The sequence below is a fragment of the Lampetra planeri genome, unplaced genomic scaffold (assembly GCF_965212315.1).
Source record: "Lampetra planeri unplaced genomic scaffold, kcLamPlan1.2.h2 scaffold_349, whole genome shotgun sequence".
Classification (NCBI taxonomy): Eukaryota; Metazoa; Chordata; class Hyperoartia; order Petromyzontiformes; family Petromyzontidae; genus Lampetra; species Lampetra planeri.
Window position 1 is genome coordinate 1 of NW_027615172.1, and position 20000 is coordinate 20000.

Sequence of the window (20000 nt, forward strand, 5' to 3'; positions counted from 1 at the left end):
CCCCTACCCCCACCCCCCACCCCATCCCCTACCCCTACCCCCCCACCCACCCCTACCCCCACCCCTACCCCCACCCCCCACCCCATCCCCTACCCCTACCCCCCCCACCCACCCCTACCCCCACCCCTACCCCCACCCCCCACCCCCACCCCATCCCCTACCCCTACCCCCCCACCCACCCCTACCCCACGCCACCCCCACCTCTCGTTCTTCAGCGATGGAGTCCGAGGCTGGCTGTAGTTCCCCACCCCCACCCGTACCCCCCACCCCACCCCCCCACCCCACCCCCCCCTACCCCCCCACTCCCCCCCACCTCTCGTTCTTCAGCGATGGAGTCCGAGTGGGGCTGTAGTTCCCCTGCGGCCCCCGTCTCCACGAGTGGCGGGGGGCTCAGCAGGCGCGTCAGCTCCTGCTGCTGACTCTCGCGCAGCGAGTGGATGATGCTGCACGACTGCTGCTGCTTCTGCAGCAGTGGCGGCGGCAGTGGCAGCAGTAGTAGCAGCAGCAGTGGCAGCAGCAGCATGAGTAGCAGTAGTAGTAGTCGCAGCAGCAGCAGCAGTAGTAGTACCAGCAGCAAGAGCAGTAGTGGCAGTAGCAGCAGTAGTAGTAGCAGTAGCAGCAGTAGTAGCAGTAGCAGCAGTAGTAGTAGCAGTAGTAGCAGCAGTAGTAGCAGCAGTAGTAGTAGTAGCAGTAGTAGCAGTAGCAGCAGTAGCAGCAGCAGCAGCAGCAGTAGTAGCAGCAGTAGTAGCAGTAGTAGTAGCAGTAGCAGCAGTAGTAGTAGCAGCAGTAGTAGTAGCAGCAGCAGCAGTAGTAGTAGCAGTAGCAGCAGTAGTAGCAGTAGCAGCAGCAGTAGTAGCAGTAGCAGCAGTAGCAGCAGTAGCAGCAGTAGTAGTAGCAGTAGTAGTAGCAGCAGTAGTAGTAGCAGCAGCAGCAGTAGTAGTAGCAGTAGTAGCAGCAGCAGTAGTAGCAGTAGCAGCAGTAGCAGCAGTAGCAGCAGTAGTAGCAGCAGCAGTAGCAGCAGCAGTAGTAGCAGTAGTAGTAGCAGCAGTAGTAGCAGTAGTAGCAGCAGCAGCAGTAGCAGTAGTAGTAGCAGCAGTAGTAGCAGTAGTAGCAGCAGCAGCAGTAGTAGTAGCAGCAGTAGCAGTAGTAGCAGCAGCAGTAGCAGCAGTAGTAGCAGCAGCAGCAGTAGTAGTAGCAGCAGTAGTAGCAGTAGTAGCAGCAGCAGCAGTAGTAGTAGCAGTAGTAGTAGTAGCAGCAGCAGCAGTAGTAGTAGCAGTAGCAGCAGCAGCAGTAGTAGTAGCAGCAGCAGCAGTAGTAGTAGCAGCAGTAGTAGCAGCAGTAGTAGCAGTAGCAGCAGCAGCAGTAGTAGCAGTAGCAGCAGTAGCAGTAGTAGCAGCAGCAGTAGTAGTAGTAGCAGTAGTAGTAGCAGCAGTAGTAGCAACATCAGTAAAGTACTAATCAGCAACATCATCATCAGCAAAATCATCATCAGCATCATCAGCAGCTACAACATCATCAGAAGCAACATCATCATCAGCAACATCAGCAACATCATCAGAAGCAACATCATCATCAGCAACATCATCAGAAGCAACATCATCATCAGCAACATCATCAGCAACATCATCATCAGCAACATCATCATCAGCAACATCATCATCAGCAACATCATCATCAGCATCATCATCAGCAACATCAGCAACATCATCAGCAACATCAGCAGCAACATCAGCAGCAACATCATCATTAGCAACATCATCAGCAACATCATCATCAGCTACAACATCAGCAGCAGCTACAACATCATCAGCAGCAACAACATCTTCAGCATTATCATCATCAGCAACATCATCATCATCAGCAACATCATCATCAGCTACATCATCATCATCATCATCAGCTTCATCATCATCAGCAACATCATCATCAGCAACATCATCATCAGTGGAAGTGGTGGCGTTGCTGGTGGTGGACCAGGAGGTGGAGTAGGAGGTGGACTAAAGGTGGAGTAGGAGGTGGAGTAGGAGGTGGACAAGAAGGTGGACAAGAAGGTGGACTAGGGGGTCTCACGGCGCGTATTCTCTTGAGGCACTTCTTGAGCCACATGCGGATGGTCTGCTTGGCCACCTCCTCCTCGATGCTGTACTCGAGGTAGACTAGGAGGTGGACTAGAAGGTGGACTAGGAGGTGGACTAGTGGGTGGACTAGAAGGTGGACTAGTGGGTGGACTAGTGGGTGGACTAGTGAGTGGACTAGTGGGTGGACTAGAAGGTGGACTAGGGGGTCTCACGGCGCGTATTCTCTTGAGGCACTTCTTGAGCCACATGCGGATGGTCTGCTTGGCCACCTCCTCCTCGATGCTGTACTCGAGGTGGACTAGGAGGTGGACTAGAAGGTGGACTAGTAGGTGGACTAGAAGGTGGACTAATGGGTGGACTAGAAGGTGGACTAGAAGGTGGACTAGGGGGTCTCACGGCGCGTATTCTCTTGAGGCACTTCTTGAGCCACATGCGGATGGTCTGCTTGGCTACCTCCTCCTCGATGCTGTACTCGAGGTGGACTAGGAGGTGGACTAGAAGGTGGACTAGAAGGTGGACTAGTGGGTGGACTAGAAGGTGGACAAGAAGGTGGACTAGAAGGTGGACTAGGGGGTCTCACGGCGCGTATTCTCTTGAGGCACTTCTTGAGCCACATGCGGATGGTCTGCTTGGCCACCTCCTCCTCGATGCTGTACTCGAGGTGGACTAGGAGGTGGACTAGAAGGTGGACTAGGAGGTGGACTAGTGGGTGGACTAGAAGGTGGACTAGTAGGTGGACTAGAAGGTGGACTAGTGGGTGGACTAGAAGGTGGACTAGGAGGTGGACTAGAAGGTGGACAAGAAGGTGGACTAGGGGGTCTCACGGCACGTATTCTCTTGAGGCACTTCTTGAGCCACATGCGGATGGTCTGCTTGGCCACCTCCTCCTCGATGCTGTACTCGAGGTGGACTAGGAGGTGGACTAGAAGGTGGACTAGGAGGTGGACTAGAAGGTGGACTAGTGGGTGGACTAGAAGGTGGACTAGGAGGTGGACTAGAAGGTGGACAAGAAGGTGGACTAGGGGGTCTCACGGCACGTATTCTCTTGAGGCACTTCTTGAGCCACATGCGGATGGTCTGCTTGGCCACCTCCTCCTCGATGCTGTACTCGAGGTGGACTAGGAGGTGGGCTAGAAGGTGGACTAGGAGGTGGACTAGAAGGTGGACTAGTGGGTGGACTAGAAGGTGGACAAGAAGGTGGACTAGAAGGTGGACTAGGGGGTCTCACGGCGCGTATCCGCTTCAGGCACTTCTTGAGCCACATGCGGATGGTCTGCTTGGCCACCTCCTCCTCGATGCTGTACTCGAGGTGGACTAGGAGGTGGACTAGAAGGTGGACTAGTGGGTGGACTAGAAGGTGGACTAGGAGGTGGACTAGAAGGTGGACAAGAAGGTGGACTAGGGGGTCTCACGGCGCGTATTCTCTTGAGGCACTTCTTGAGCCACATGCGGATCGTCTGCTTGGCCACCTCCTCCTCGATGCTGTACTCGAGCTGCTCGCGGATCAGCAGCTCCTCCAGCTGCAGGCTCTTGCGGATGTCCACCGAGCGGTACGACAGCATGCTGGGGGGGTGGACACACGGGGGGGGTGGACACGCGCGCGGGGGGTGGTGGACACGCGGACGGGAGAGACATGGGGGGTGGGAGACGCGGCATAGAGGGATCCTCGGGTGGACACGCGGGGGAGACAAGTGGTGAGTGAGCGAGTGAGTGGTGAGTGAGTGGTGAGTGGTGAGTGAGTGAGCGAGCGATTGAGTGGCGAGCGAGTGGTGAGCAAATGGTGAGCGAGTGAGCGGTGAATGAGTGAGTGGTGAGCGAGCAATTGAGTGGTGAGCGAGCGAGCGAGTGGTGAGTGAGCGAGTGAGTGGTGAGCGAGCGGTGAGTGAGCGAGTGAGTGGTGAGCGAGCGGTGAGTGAGCGAGTGGTGAGCGAGCGGTGAGCGAGTGAGTGGTGAGCGAGCGATTGAGCGGTGAGCGAGCGGTGAGTGAGCGAGCGAGCGGTGAGTGAGCGAGTGAGTGGTGAGCGAGCGGTGAGTGAGCGAGTGGTGAGCGAGCGGTGAGCGAGTGAGTGGTGAGCGAGCGGTGAGTGAGCGAATGAGCGGTGAGTGAGTGGTGAATGAGCGAGTGGTGAGTGAGCGAGCGGTGAGTGAGTGGTGAGCGAGTGAGTGGTGAGCCAGCGAGTGAGTGAGCCAGCGAGTGAGTGAGCGAGTGAGTGGTGAGCGAGTGAGTGAGTGAGCAAGCGAGTGAGCGAGCGAGTGAGTGGTGAGCGAGCTAGCGAGTGAGCGGTGAGCGAGTGGTGAGCGAGCGAGTGAGTTAGTGAGCGGTGATCGAGTGAGTGAGTGAGCAAGCGAGTGAGCGAGCGAGTGAGTGGTGAGCGAGCGAGCGAGTGAGCGGTGAGCGAGTGGTGAGCGAGCGAGTGAGTGAGTGAGTGGTGAGCGAGTGAGTGAGTGAGCAAGCGAGTGAGCGAGCGAGTGAGTGGTGAGCGAGCGAGCGAGTGAGCGGTGAGCGAGCGAGCGAGCGAGTGAGCGGTGAGCGAGCGAGCGAGTGAGCGGTGAGCGAGTGAGCGAGTGAGTGAGCGGTGAGTGAGCGAGTGAGCGGTGAGCGCCACCTGAGCACGTCATGGAAGGTGACAGTGCTGCCGTTGTGCAGCTTGTCCATCTTGTAGCACGAGTGAGCGAGTGAGTGAGTGAGTGAGTGAGCGAGTGAGTGAGTGGTGAGTGAGCGAGCGAGTGGTGAGTGAGCGAGCGAGTGAGTGAGCGAGCGAGTGAGCGAGTGAGTGAGTGGTGAGTGAGCGAGCGAGTGGTGAGTGAGCGAGCGAGCGAGTGGTGAGTGAGCGAGTGAGTGAGTGAGTGAGTGAGTGAGCGAGTGAGTGAGCGAGTGAGTGAGTGAGCGAGTGAGTGAGCGAGTGAGTGAGCGAGCGAGTGAGCGAGTGAGCGAGTGAGTGAGCGAGTGAGTGGCGAGTGAGTTAGTGGTGAGCGAGTGGTGAGCGAGCGTGTGGTGAGTGAGCGAGCGAGAGAGCGAGCGAGCGAGTGAGCGGTGAGTGAGTGAGCGGCGAGCGCCACCTGAGCACGTCATGGAAGGTGACGGCGCTGCCGTTGTGCAGCTTGTCCATCTCGTAGCACATGTGCTTGAAGAGCAGCTTGTCCTTCTCCAGGTCCACCTCCAGGCGCCCCTTGAGGAGACGGAGCAGGAACTTGACCCTGGAGGTGGGGATCAGTCCCTGGCAGGGGTCACAGGGCAAGGGGGGAGAGGTCAGGGGTCAGGGGTCAATGCTATCTCTATCCCCTCCCCTACGCGCCTCAGATTAGCGCGTTTGGTTATGCACACACAACAACAACAACCGCCATTCGCCACTAAGTGGTGGTGACGTCACCACGACGCTTGTGCCAGGCTAGGTGCACAACTTTGAAGCTGCCACGTGAAGTGTCGAACGCCCGCTGGCAGGAGGTCACGGGGCAGACCCAGCAGGTGCCACGGGTCGACTGACCGAGATGACCGAGATGACTGGCTGATGCACCACCTGTGCCCCCTACTGTGCCAACTCGCTGTGCTTTAGCCACCCGGCGCTCCGCTCGTTGTTGTGAGCGTCGCTCCTCCGCCCTCCGTTGTTGTTGGAGGGCGACTGCCTCCAACTGCCCAGTAGCGTCCTTTACGAGCCTCCTCCTCCACTGAGGCCGATCTTGACACCGCTGGTACCGGTCATTGGCAAGTCCACTCAGCTCCACGTCCTCCTGTACCACATCACTCCATCTCTTCTCTAGCCCGTGCCGCTCCCGTTTAGCTTCGTGCGGAGCGACAGACCAGGTAGCTTCCACACAGCGTTACGCAACCGATGAAAAGATATTGCCGCTCGACTGATTCTCAGTGAGACCTCTGCTGATAAACTGGAGCCAGTCATAAGCACACTGCCCAGGTATGGGAAACTCTCCACTCTCTCCACTACTGCCCCATCACCGATTGGGAGTTGTGGGGGTGGAGTGTCCGATGGTACAAAATACCCAGGCAGGTGCTTAGTTTTGGTGGGGCTGATGGTAAGGCCCCACCTCTTAGTGGCACGCTCCAGTCTCAGCAGCAGCGTCTCCAACTCCTCCTCTGAATGAGCTGCTATTACCAAATCACACAGGTACACACACACATACACACACACCCGTACACACACACACGTACACACAGGTACACACACACACAGGTACACACACACACAGGTACACACACACGTACACACACACACACAGGTACACACACACACGTACACACAGGTACACACACACAAGTACACACACACACACACAGGTACACACACACACAGGTACACACACACACGTACACACAGGTACACACACACAGGTACACACACACACGTACACACAGGTACACACACACAAGTACACACACACACAGGTACACACACACACACGTACACACAGGTACACACACACACACACAGGTACACACACATGTACACACACACGTACACACAGGTACACACACACAGGTACACACACACACACAGGTACACACACATGTACACACAGGTACACACACAGGTACACACACACACAGGTACACACACACACGTACACACAGGTACACACACACACAGGTACACACACACGTACACACACACAGGTACACACACACAGGTACACACACACACACACACAGGTACACACACACACGTACACACAAGTACACACACAGGTACACACACAGGTACACACACACACACACAGGTACACACACACACGAACACACACAGGTACACACAGGTACACACACACACACAGGTACACACACACAGGTACACACACACGTACACACACACACACGAACACACAGGTACACACACACACACAGGTACACACACAGGTACACACACACACGAACACACACACAGGTACACACACACGTACACACAGGTACACACACACACACAGGTACACACACACACGTACACACAGGTACACACAGGTACACACACACACACAGGTACACACACACAACACAGGTACACACACACACGTACACACGAGGGGCAGGGCTGTTGGTACCTCTCTCTTGTCGTCCACCATGTTCCAGGTGATCTGGAAGTGTCGCAGGTCGTTGTAGCTCAGCAGCTGGTCCTCCTCCGTCGAGTAGAACAGCGAGAAGTTCTCCACGATGATGGCTGAGCGCGCACAAAGACAAAGGTCCCCCGCGTAGCCTGTGACCAACTGTAGGGGCAAGTGCTGTTAGCGAGTAGTAGCAGCACCTGTGAAGGCTACCGGCACTGTGGCACACGAGGGGGTGGGTGGGTCAGCACCACGCCCGGCCGCCTTTGTCTCCCCAGTGGCGATGTTTACACACACACACCTGTACACACACCTGTACACACACTCACCTGTACACACACACACCTGTACACACACACCTGTACGCACACCTGCACACACACACCTGTACACAGACCTGTACACACACACACCTGTACACACACACACCTGTACACACACACACACCTGTACACACACACACCTGTACACACACACACACCTGTACACACACACACACACCTGTACACACACACACCTGTACACACACACACCTGTACACACACCTGTACACACACACACACCTGTACACACACACACCTGTACACACACACACACGTGGTGCTGCTGGTGGTGGAGGTTGCGCAGGATGCAAGCGATGATGGTGACGATGATGACGATGACGACGATGATGACGATAATGACGACGATGATGGCGATAATGACGATTATGACGATGATGACGATAACGACAATGACGATGATGACAATGACGACGATGATGATGACGATAATGATAACGATGACGATGATGACGATGATGACAATGACGACGATGACGACGATGACAATGATTACGATGACGACGATGACGACGACGACGACGATGATGACGACGATGATGACGACGATGACGATGATGATGACGATGATGACGTTACCGACGAGGAGGTTGAGCATGATGTAGGCGATGATGACGTAGAAGGAGCAGAAGTAGAGCAGCGCCCCGGCGTAGTTGCCGCAGTCCGTCTCCCAGTAGTTGACGCGGCTGGGCGTGCAGAATGGGGGCAGCACCTGCAGACCAGGCGAGGTAGTCAACATCTCCTAGCCACCGTGATGATGATGATGAGAGAGACACAGACCTCCTGTAGACCAGGCGAGGTAGTCAACATCTCCTAGCCACCGTGATGATGATGATGAGAGACACAGACCAGGCGAGGTAGTCAACATCTCGTAGCCACCGTGATGATGATGATGAGAGAGACACAGACCTCCTGTAGACCAGGCGAGGTAGTCAACATCTCCTAGTCACCGTGATGATGATGATGATGATGAGAGAGACACAGACCTCCTGTAGACCAGGCGAGGTAGTCAACATCTCGTAGCCACCGTGATGATGATGATGAGAGAGACACAGACCCAGGCGAGGTAGTCAACATCTCCTAGCCACCGTGATGATGATGATGATGAGAGACACAGACCAGGCGAGGTAGTCAACATCTCGTAGCCACCGTGATGATGATGATGATGAGAGACACAGACCAGGCGAGGTAGTCAACATCTCGTAGCCACCGTGATGATGATGATGAGAGAGACACAGACCTCCTGTAGACCAGGCGAGGTAGTCAACATCTCCTAGCCACCGTGATGATGATGATAAAGACACAGACCTCCTGTAGACCAGGCGAGGTAGTCAACATCTCGTAGCCACCGTGATGATGATGAGAAAGACACAGACCTCCTGTAGACCAGGCGAGGTAGTCAACATCTCCTAGCCACCGTGATGATGATGAGAGAGACACAGACCTCCTGTAGACCAGGCGAGGTAGTTAACATCTCCTAGCCACCGTGATGATGGTGAGACACAGACCTCCTGTAGACCAGGCGAGGTAGTCAACATCTCCTTGCCACCGTGATGATGATGAGAGAGACACAGACCTCCTGTAGACCAGGCGAGGTAGTCAACATCTCCTAGCCACCGTGATGATGATGATGAGAGACACAGACCAGGCGAGGTAGTCAACATCTCGTAGCCACCGTGATGATGATGATGAGAGAGACACAGACCTCCTGTAGACCAGGCGAGGTAGTCAACATCTCCTAGTCACCGTGATGATGATGATGATGAGAGAGACACAGACCTCCTGTAGACCAGGCGAGGTAGTCAACATCTCGTAGCCACCGTGATGATGATGATGAGAGAGACACAGACCCAGGCGAGGTAGTCAACATCTCCTAGCCACCGTGATGATGATGATGATGAGAGACACAGACCAGGCGAGGTAGTCAACATCTCGTAGCCACCGTGATGATGATGATGATGATGAGAGACACAGACCAGGCGAGGTAGTCAACATCTCGTAGCCACCGTGATGATGATGATGAGAGAGACACAGACCTCCTGTAGACCAGGCGAGGTAGTCAACATCTCCTAGCCACCGTGATGATGATGATAAAGACACAGACCTCCTGTAGACCAGGCGAGGTAGTCAACATCTCGTAGCCACCGTGATGATGATGAGAAAGACACAGACCTCCTGTAGACCAGGCGAGGTAGTCAACATCTCCTAGCCACCGTGATGATGATGAGAGAGACACAGACCTCCTGTAGACCAGGCGAGGTAGTTAACATCTCCTAGCCACCGTGATGATGGTGAGACACAGACCTCCTGTAGACCAGGCGAGGTAGTCAACATCTCCTAGCCACCGTGATGATGATGAGAGAGACACAGACCTCCTGTAGACCAGGCGAGGTAGTCAACATCTCCTAGCCACCGTGATGATGGTGAGACACAGACCTCCTGTAGACCAGGCGAGGTAGTCAACATCTCATAGCCACCGTGATCATGATAGTGAGAGAGACACAGACCTCCTGTAGACCAGGCGAGGTAGTCAACATCCCATAGCCACCGTGATGATGATGAGAGAGACACAGACCTCCTGTAGACCAGGCGAGGTAGTCAACATCTCGTAGCCACCGTGATGATGATGATGAAAGACACAGACCTCCTGTAGACCAGGCGAGGTAGTCAACATCTCCTAGCCACCGTGATGATGGTGAGACACAGACCTCCTGTAGACCAGGCGAGGTAGTCAACATCTCATAGCCACCGTGATGATGATGGGAGAGACACAGACCTCCTGTAGACCAGGCGAGGTAGTCAACATCTCCTAGCCACCGTGATGATGGTGAGACACAGACCTCCTGTAGACCAGGCGAGGTAGTCAACATCTCATAGCCACCGTGATCATGATAGTGAGAGAGACACAGACCTCCTGTAGACCAGGCGAGGTAGTCAACATCTCATAGCCACCGTGATGATGATGGGAGAGACACAGACCTCCTGTAGACCAGGCGAGGTAGTCAACATCTCCTAGCCACCGTGATGATGATGATGAGAGAGACACAGACCTCCTGTAGACCAGGCGAGGTAGTCAACATCTCCTAGCCACCGTGATGATGATGATGAGAGAGACACAGACCTCCTGTAGACCAGGCGAGGTAGTCAACATCTCGTAGCCACCGTGATGATGATGGGAGAGACACAGACCTCCTGTAGACCAGGCGAGGTAGTCAACATCTCCTAGCCACCGTGATGATGATGATGAGAGAGACACAGACCTCCTGTAGACCAGGCGAGGTAGTCAACATCTCATAGCCACCGTGATGATGGGAGAGACACAGACCTCCTGTAGACCAGGCGAGGTAGTCAACATCTCCTAGCCACCGTGATGATGATGAGAGAGACACAGACATCCTGTAGACCAGGCGAGGTAGTCAACATCTCGTAGCCACCGTGATGATGATGAGAGAGACACAGACCTCCTGTAAACCAGGCGAGGTAGTCAACATCTCGTAGCCACCGTGATGATGATGATGATGAGAGAGACACAGACCCAGGCGAGGTAGTCAACATCTCATAGCCACCGTGATGATGAGAGAGACACAGACCTCCTGTAGACCAGGCGAGGTAGTCAACATCTCCTAGCCACCGTGATGATGATGATGAGAGAGACACAGACCTCCTGTAGACCAGGCGAGGTAGTCAACATCTCGTAGCCACCGTGATGATGATGATGAGAGAGACACAGACCTCCTGTAGACCAGGCGAGGTAGTCAACATCTCCTAGCCACCGTGATGATGATGATGAGAGAGACACAGACCTCCTGTAGACCAGGCGAGGTAGTCAACATCTCGTAGCCACCGTGATGATGATGATGATGAGAGAGACACAGACCTCCTGTAGACCAGGCGAGGTAGTCAACATCTCCTAGCCACCGTGATGATGATGATGAGAGAGACACAGACCTCCTGTAGACCAGGCGAGGTAGTCAACATCTCGTAGCCACCGTGATGATGATGGGAGAGACACAGACCTCCTGCAGACCAGGCGAGGTAGTAAACATCTCCTAGCCACCGTGATGATGATGATGATGATGAGAGAGACACGGACCCAGGCGAGGTAGTCAACATCTCCTAGCCACCGTGATGATGATGATGAGAGAGACACAGACCTCCTGTAGACCAGGCGAGGTAGTCAACATCTCGTAGCCACCGTGATGATGATGATGATGAGAGAGACACAGACCTCCTGTAGACCAGGCGAGGTAGTCAACATCTCCTAGCCACCGTGATGATGATGATGATGAGAGAGACACAGACCTCCTGTAGACCAGGCGAGGTAGTCAACATCTAGCCACCGTGATGATGAGAGAGAGACACAGACCTCCTGTAGACCAGGCGAGGTAGTCAACATCTCGTAGCCACCATGATGATGATGATGAGAGAGACACAGACCTCCTGTAGACCAGGCGAGGTAGTCAACATCTCGTAGCCACCGTGATGATGATGATGAGAGAGACACAGACCTCCTGTAGACCAGGCGAGGTAGTCAACATCTCGTAGCCACCGTGATGATGATGATGAGAGAGACACAGACCTCCTGTAGACTAGGCGAGGTAGTCAACATCTCGTAGCCACCGTGATGATGGTGATGATGAGAGACAGACCTCCTGTAGACCAGGCGAGGTAGTCAACATCTCGTAGCCACCGTGATGATGATGAGAGAGACACAGACCTCCTGTAGACCAGGCGAGGTAGTCAACATCTCGTAGCCACAGTGATGATGATGATGAGAGACACAGACCTCCTGTAGACCAGGCGAGGTAGTTAACATCTCCTAGCCACCGTGATGATGGTGAGACACAGACCTCCTGTAGACCAGGCGAGGTAGTCAACATCTCATAGCCACCGTGATCATGATAGTGAGAGAGACACAGACCTCCTCTAGACCAGGCGAGGTAGTCAACATCTCATAGCCACCGTGATGATGATGGGAGAGACACAGACCTCCTGTATACCAGGCGAGGTAGTCAACATCTCGTAGCCACCGTGATGATGATGATGAGAGAGACACAGACCCAGGCGAGGTAGTCAACATCTCATAGCCACCGTGATGATGAGAGAGACACAGACCTCCTGTAGACCAGGCGAGGTAGTCAACATCTCCTAGCCACCGTGATGATGATGATGAGAGAGACACAGACCTCCTGTAGACCAGGCGAGGTAGTCAACATCTCATAGCCACCGTGATGATGATGATGAGAGAGAAACAGACCTCCTGTAGACCAGGCGAGGTAGTCAACATCTCCTAGCCACCGTGATGATGATGAGAGAGACACTGACCTCCTGTATACCAGGCGAGGTAGTCAACATCTCCTAGCCACCGTGATGATGATGATGAGAGAGACACGCAAACTCCACATATACAGCAGCACGGATGGAACCCACGACCTCCTGCAGACCAGGCGAGGTAGTCAACATCTCATAGCCACCGTGATGATGATGATGAAAGACACAGACCTCCTGTAGTCGACCAAGGGGCGGCCAAGGACCCGCTCAGATAATCGTCACTGGTGGTGTTGGTGGTGGCCAAGAGCGGGAATCGAACTCGGGTCGCCGGGTTCGGAGCGCAGCGGTAGCGCTAACCGCTGCACCACCGCTCCCCCCACACACGCACAGACACACACGTGCACAGACGCACACACACACACGAACACGCACGAACACAAACATGCACACGCACACACACGGATGCACACGCACGGACACACGCACGAACACACACACGCGCACACACGAACATGCACACACGCACGAACACACACACGCACACACACACGCAACACACACAATCACACACACTCACACGCGCACACGCGCACAAACACACGCACAAACACATGCACACACACCAACACACACACGCACACGCGCACAAACACACGCACACACACCAACACACACACGTACACAAACACACGCACAAACACACGCACACACACACGCACACGCGCACAAACACACGCACAAACACACACACGCATGAACACACACACGCACAAACACACGCACACACACGCACGCACACACACTCGCACACACGCACAAACACACGCACACACACGCACACACACATACACACGCGCACAAACACACGCACACACACCAACACACACACACGCACACACGCACAAACACACACGCACACACGCACACACACACACAAACACACGCACAAACACACACAAACACACGCACAAACACACGCACACACACACACACGCACACACACGCACGCGCACACACGCACGCTCACACACACACGCGCACAGACGCACACACACAGTCAGCACACACACAGTCACACACACACACACAGTCACACACACAAACACACACACGCACACACACACACACAGTCACACACACATACACACACACACACGCACCGCCCGACCCACTCACCATGCAGTCGTGCATGATCTTGTTCCAGTCCTCGCCGGTGACGATGCGGAACAGCACCGTGATGGCCTTGCCAGCCGTCGAGAAGTTGGCGTGCCTGAGAGACCGCCAAAACAACAACTACAAATACAGGGCCGCAGAGCTCGGAGAAGTGAGTGTAACCCACTCTCTAGCATGCGTGGAGTTGGCTAGACACTTCACTGTAGGATCGCAGAGCTTGGAGAAGTGAGTGTAACCCACTCTCTAGCATGCATTGGGTTGGCTAGACACTTCACTGTAGGATGGCAGAGCTCGGAGAAGTGTGTAACCCACCTCTAGCATGCGTGGAGTTGGCTAGACACTTCACTGTAGGATCGCAGAGCTTGGAGAATGAGTGTAACCCACCTCTAGCATGCGTGGAGTTGACTAGACACTTCACTATAGGATGGCAGAGCTCGGAGAAGTGTGTAACCCACCTCTAGCATGCGTGGAGTTGGCTAGACACTTCACTGTAGGATCGCAGAGCTTGGAGAATGAGTGTAACCCACCTCTAGCATGCGTGGAGTTGACTAGACACTTCACTATAGGATGGCAGAGCTTGGAGAATGAGTGTAACCCACCTCTAGCATGCGTGGAGTTGGCTAGACACTTCACTATAGGATGGCAGAGCTTGGAGAATGAGTGTAACCCACCTCTAGCATGTGTGGAGTTGACTAGACACTTCACTAAAGGATGGCAGAGCTTGGAGAATGAGTGTAACCCACCCACCACCACTCTCTAGCATGCATGGAGTTGGCTAGACACTTCACTATAGGATGGCAGAGCTTGGAGAATGAGTGTAACCCACCCACCACCACTCCCTCGCATGCGTGGGGTTGGCTAGACACTTCACTATAGGATCGCAGAGCTCGGAGAATGAGCGTAACCCATCCACCACCACTCCCTAGCATGCGTGGAGTTGGCTAGACACTTCACTATAGGATCGCAGAGCTCGGAGAATGAGTGTAACCCATCCACCACCACTCCCTCGCATGCGTGGGGTTGGCTAGACACTTCACTATAGGATCGCAGAGCTCGGAGAATGAGTGTAACCCATCCACCACCACTCCCTCGCATGCGTGGGGTTGGCTAGACACTTCACTATAGGATCGCAGAGCTCGGAGAATGAGCGTAACCCATCCACCACCACTCCCTCGCATGCGTGGGGTTGGCTAGACACTTCACTATAGGATCGCAGATCTCGGAGAATGAGTGTAACCCACCCACCACCACTCCCGAGCATGCGTGGAGTTGGCTAAACACATGACTATAGGATCGCAGAGCTTGGAGAATGAGTGTAACCCACCCACCACCACTCCCTAAGATGCGTGGAGTTGGCTCTACACTTCACTATAGGATCGCAGAGCTCGGAGAATGAGTGTAACCCACCCACCACCACTCTCTAGCATGCGTGGAGTTGGCCAGATATTCTACTATAGGATCGCAGAACTCGGAGAATGAGTGTAACCCATCCACCACCACTCCCTCGTATGCGTGGAGTTGGCTAGACACTTCACTATAGGATCGCAGAGCTTGGAGAATGAGTGTAACCCACCCACCACCACTCCCTAAGAGGCGTGCAGTTGGCTAGACACTTCACTATAGGATGGCAGAACTTGGAGAATGAGTGTAACCCACCCACCACCACTCCCTAAGATGCGTGGAGTTGGCTAGACACTTCACTATAGGATCGCAGAGCTTGGAGAATGAGTGTAACCCACCCACCACCACTCCCTCGCATGCGTGGGGTTGGCTAGACACTACACTATAGGATGGCAGAGCTTGCAGAATGAGTGTGACCCACCCACCACCACTCCCTAAGATGTGTGGAGTTGGCTAAACACTTCACTATAGGATCGCAGAGCTCGGAGAATGAGTGTAACCCACCCACCACCACTCTCTAGCATGCGTGGAGTTGGCCAGATATTCTACTATAGGATCGCAGAACTCGGAGAATGAGTGTAACCCATCCACCACCACTCCCTCGTATGCGTGGATTTGGCTAGACACTTCACTATAGGATCATAGAGCTCGGAGAATGAGTGTAACCCACCCACCACCACTCTCTAGCATGCGTGGAGTTGGCTAAACACTTCACTATAGGATCGCAGAGCTTGGAGAATGAGTGTAACCCACCCACCACCACTCCCTAAGATGTGTGGAGTTGGCTAGACACTTCACTATAGGATCGCAGAACTTGGAGAATGAGTGTAACCCACCCACCACCACTCCCTAAGATGTGTGGAGTTGGCTAAACACTTCACTATAGGATGGCAGAGCTTGGAGAATGAGTGTAACCCACCCACCACCACTCCCTCGCATGCATGGGGTTGGCTAGACACTTCACTATAGGATTGCAGAGCTTGGAGAATGAGTGTGACCCACCCACCACCACTCCCTCGCATGCGTGGGGTTGGCTAGACACTTCACTATAGGATTGCAGAGCTTGGAGAATGAGTGTGACCCACCCACCACCACTCCCTCGCATGCGTGGAGTTGGCTCTACACTTCACTATAGGATCGCAGAACTCGGAGAATGAGTGTAACCCACCCACCGCCACTCTCTAGCATGCGTGGAGTTGGCTAGACACTTCACTATAGGATCGCAGAGCTTGGAGAATGAGTGTAACCCATCCACCACCACTCCCTCGTATGCATGGAGTTGGCTAGACACTTCACTATAGGATCGCAGAGCTTGGAGAATGAGTGTAATCCACCCACCACCACTCCCTCGCATGCGTGGGGTTGGCTAGACACTTCACTATAGGATGGCAGAGCTTGGAAAATGATTGTAACCCACCCACCACCACTCTCTAGCATGTGTGGAGTTGGCCAGATATTCTACTATAGGATCGCAGAGCTCGGAGAATGAGCGTGACCCATCAGTGGTCCTCAACTAGGGGGTACGCGGACCCTGTGTGGGTACGTGGCAATGTGCCAGGGGGTAATGTGGATGTCATTTGTAAACGTGTGAAATCATATCGTACATTCGGATTCAACGGTGAATATTCGATTACGCGAATCTACCCACAAATCCAAAATATACAGCAGCAGCAGCAGGCATCGTCAGGGTCAAGGATCGAACCCACGACCTCCTGTACACAAGGCGAGGTAGTTAACATCTCCTAGCCACCGTGATGATGATGATGAGAGAGAGACGCAGACTCCAAATATACAGCAGCAGCAGCAGGCGTCGTCAGGGTCGGGTTCCAACCCACGACTTCCTGCAGACCAGGCGAGGTAGTTAACATCTCCTAGCCACCGTGATGATGAGAGAGAGACGCAGACTCCACTTATACAGCAACAGCAGTAGGCATCGTCAGGGTCAGGGATCGAACCCACGACCTCCTGTATACCAGGCGAGGTAGTCAACATCTCCTAGCCACCGTGATGATGATGAGAGAGAGAGAGACGCAGACTCCAAATATACAGCAGCAGCAGCAGGCATCGTCAGGGTCAGGGATCGAACCCACGACCTCCTGTATACCAGGCAAGGTAGTTAACATCTCCTAGCCACCGTGATGATGATGATGAGAGAGAGAGACACAGACTCCAAATATACAGCAGCAGCAGGCACGTCACTCTGATGTTGTAGGAGAAAACGTTTAATAAAAAGTCTATTTAATTAAGTAGAACGTGTTGTCCATATGTATTTAAAGTTGCTCATTTTGATGTGACGTCACATTTCTCAAACTCCCCCCCTCCCCTCGTCACACATCGTCACAAATGTCTGACCCCGCCCCCCCCCCCCCCTTAGGTGCGTGACGTCATTTATGGGCGGCCCTTTGAGCTCACCGGTTGATGTTCTCGCCGTACTTGACGGTCCCGAAGAGGACGACGCCGGCAAATGCGTAGCAGAGCAGCAGCAGGAACATGCCCACGATGATGAAGAAGCTCTTGTACATGCTGACCACCACGGTGAGCAGCAGCATCTTGAGCGTGGCCTAGAGACACGTGGGGGTAGAGAGACACGGGGTAGACACGGGGAGAGAGACATGGGGGGAGAGACACGGGGGGAGAGAGACACGCAGAGAGAGACACGATGATGAAGAAGCTCTTGTACATGCTGACCACCACGGTGAGCAGCAGCATCTTGAGCGTGGCCTAGAGACACGTGGGGAGAGAGACACGCGGGGAGAGACACGGGGAGAGAGACACGCGGGGAGAGACACGCGGGGAGAGAGACACGGGGAGAGACACGCGGGGAGAGACGCGGGGAGAGAGACACGGGGTGAGAGAGACACGATGATGAAGAAGCTCTTGTACATGCTGACCACCACGGTGAGCAGCAGCATCTTGAGCGTGGCCTAGAGACACGTGGGGAGAGAGACACGCGGGGAGAGAGACACGCGGGGAGAGACACGGGGGAGGGGGGGGGGAGAGAGACACGGGGAGAGAGACACGTGGGGGAGAGAGACACGGGGTGAGAGAGACACGATGATGAAGAAGCTCTTGTACATGCTCACCACCACGGTGAGAAGCAGCATCTTGAGCGTGGCCTAGAGACACGTGGGGAGAGAGACACGCGGGGAGAGACACGGGGGGAGAGACACGGGGAGAGAGACACGCGGGGGAGAGACACGGGGGGGAGAGAGACACGGTGGGAGACACGCGGGGAGAGACACGGGGAGAGAGACACGGTGGGAGACACGCGGGGAGAGAGACACGGGGGGAGAGAGACACGTGGGGAGAGACACGGGGAGAGACACGGGGAGAGAGACACGGTGGGAGACACGCGGGGAGAGACACGGGGAGAGAGACACGGTGGGTGACACGCGGGGAGAGACACGGGGGGAGAGACACGGTGGGAGAAAGACACGTGGAGAGAGACACGGGGAGAGAGACACGGGGAGAGAGACACGGAGGGAGAGACACGGGCGAGAGACACGGGGAGAGAGACACGCGGGGGAGAGAGACACGGGTAGAGAGAGACACACGGGGAGACAGACACGGGGGGAGAGAGACACGCGGGGAGAGAGACACGGGGGGAAAGACACTGGGAGAGAGACGCGGGGAGAGACACGCGGGGAGAGACACGGGGAGAGAGACACGGGGAGAGAGACACGGGGAGAGAGACACGGGGAGAGAGACACGGGGGGAGAGAGACACACGGGGAGACAGACACGGGGGGAGAGAGACACGCGGGGAGAGAGACACGGGGAGAGAGACACGGGGAGAGACACGGGGAGAGAGACACGGGGAGAGAGACACGGGGAGAGACACGGGGAGAGAGACACGGGGAGAGAGACACGCGGGGAGAGACGCGGGGAGAGAGACGCGGGGAGAGACACGCGGGGAGAGACACGGGGAGAGAGACACGGGGAGAGAGACACGGAGAGAGAGACACGGGGAGAGACACCGGGAGAGAGACACGGGGAGAGAGACACGGGGGGAGAGACACGGGGGGAGAGACACGGGGAGAGAGACACGGGGGGAGAGACACGCGGGGAGAGACACGGGGAGAGAGACACGGGGAGAGAGACACGGGGAGAGAGACACGGGGAGAGACACGGGGAGAGAGACACGGGGAGAGAGACACGCGGGGAGAGACACGGGGAGAGAGACACGGGGAGAGAGACACGCAGGGGAGAGAGACACGGGGAGAGAGAGACACACGGGGAGACAGACACGGGGGGAGAGAGACACGCGGGGAGAGAGACACGGGGGGAGAGACACTGAGAGAGAGACGCGGGGAGAGACACGCGGGGAGAGACACGGGGAGAGAGACACGGGGAGAGAGACACGGGGAGAGACACGGGGAGAGAGACACGGGGAGAGAGACACGGGGAGAGACACGGGAAGAGAGACACGGGGAGAGAGACACGCGGGGAGAGACACGGGGAGAGAGACGCGGGGAGAGACACGCGGGGAGAGACACGGGGAGAGAGACACGGGGAGAGAGACACGGAGAGAGAGACACGGGGAGAGACACGGGGAGAGAGACACGGGGAGAGAGACACGGGGGGAGAGACACGGGGGGAGAGACACGGGGAGAGAGACACGGGGGGAGAGACACGGGGAGATAGACACGGGGAGAGAGACACGGAGAGAGAGACACGGGGAGAGAGAC

General features: G+C 55.2%; 1 protein-coding gene across 1 annotated transcript in view; it reads right to left on the reverse strand.

Annotated features, from left to right (window-relative positions):
• Window positions 1–313: 313 nt before the first annotated feature.
• NALCN (sodium leak channel, non-selective) overlaps window positions 314–20000 on the reverse strand; it is a gene marked incomplete at both ends in the record, with an annotated part of 64803 nt that continues 45116 nt past the window's right edge. Inside the window, 7 exons of the mRNA XM_078623619.1 lie at window positions 314–463; window positions 3491–3641; window positions 5139–5296; window positions 7128–7243; window positions 8048–8180; window positions 13916–14009; window positions 17726–17874. Of these exons, the coding sequence (XP_078479745.1) occupies window positions 314–463; window positions 3491–3641; window positions 5139–5296; window positions 7128–7243; window positions 8048–8180; window positions 13916–14009; window positions 17726–17874 (951 nt within the window). The remainder of the gene's footprint in view (window positions 464–3490; window positions 3642–5138; window positions 5297–7127; window positions 7244–8047; window positions 8181–13915; window positions 14010–17725; window positions 17875–20000) is intronic.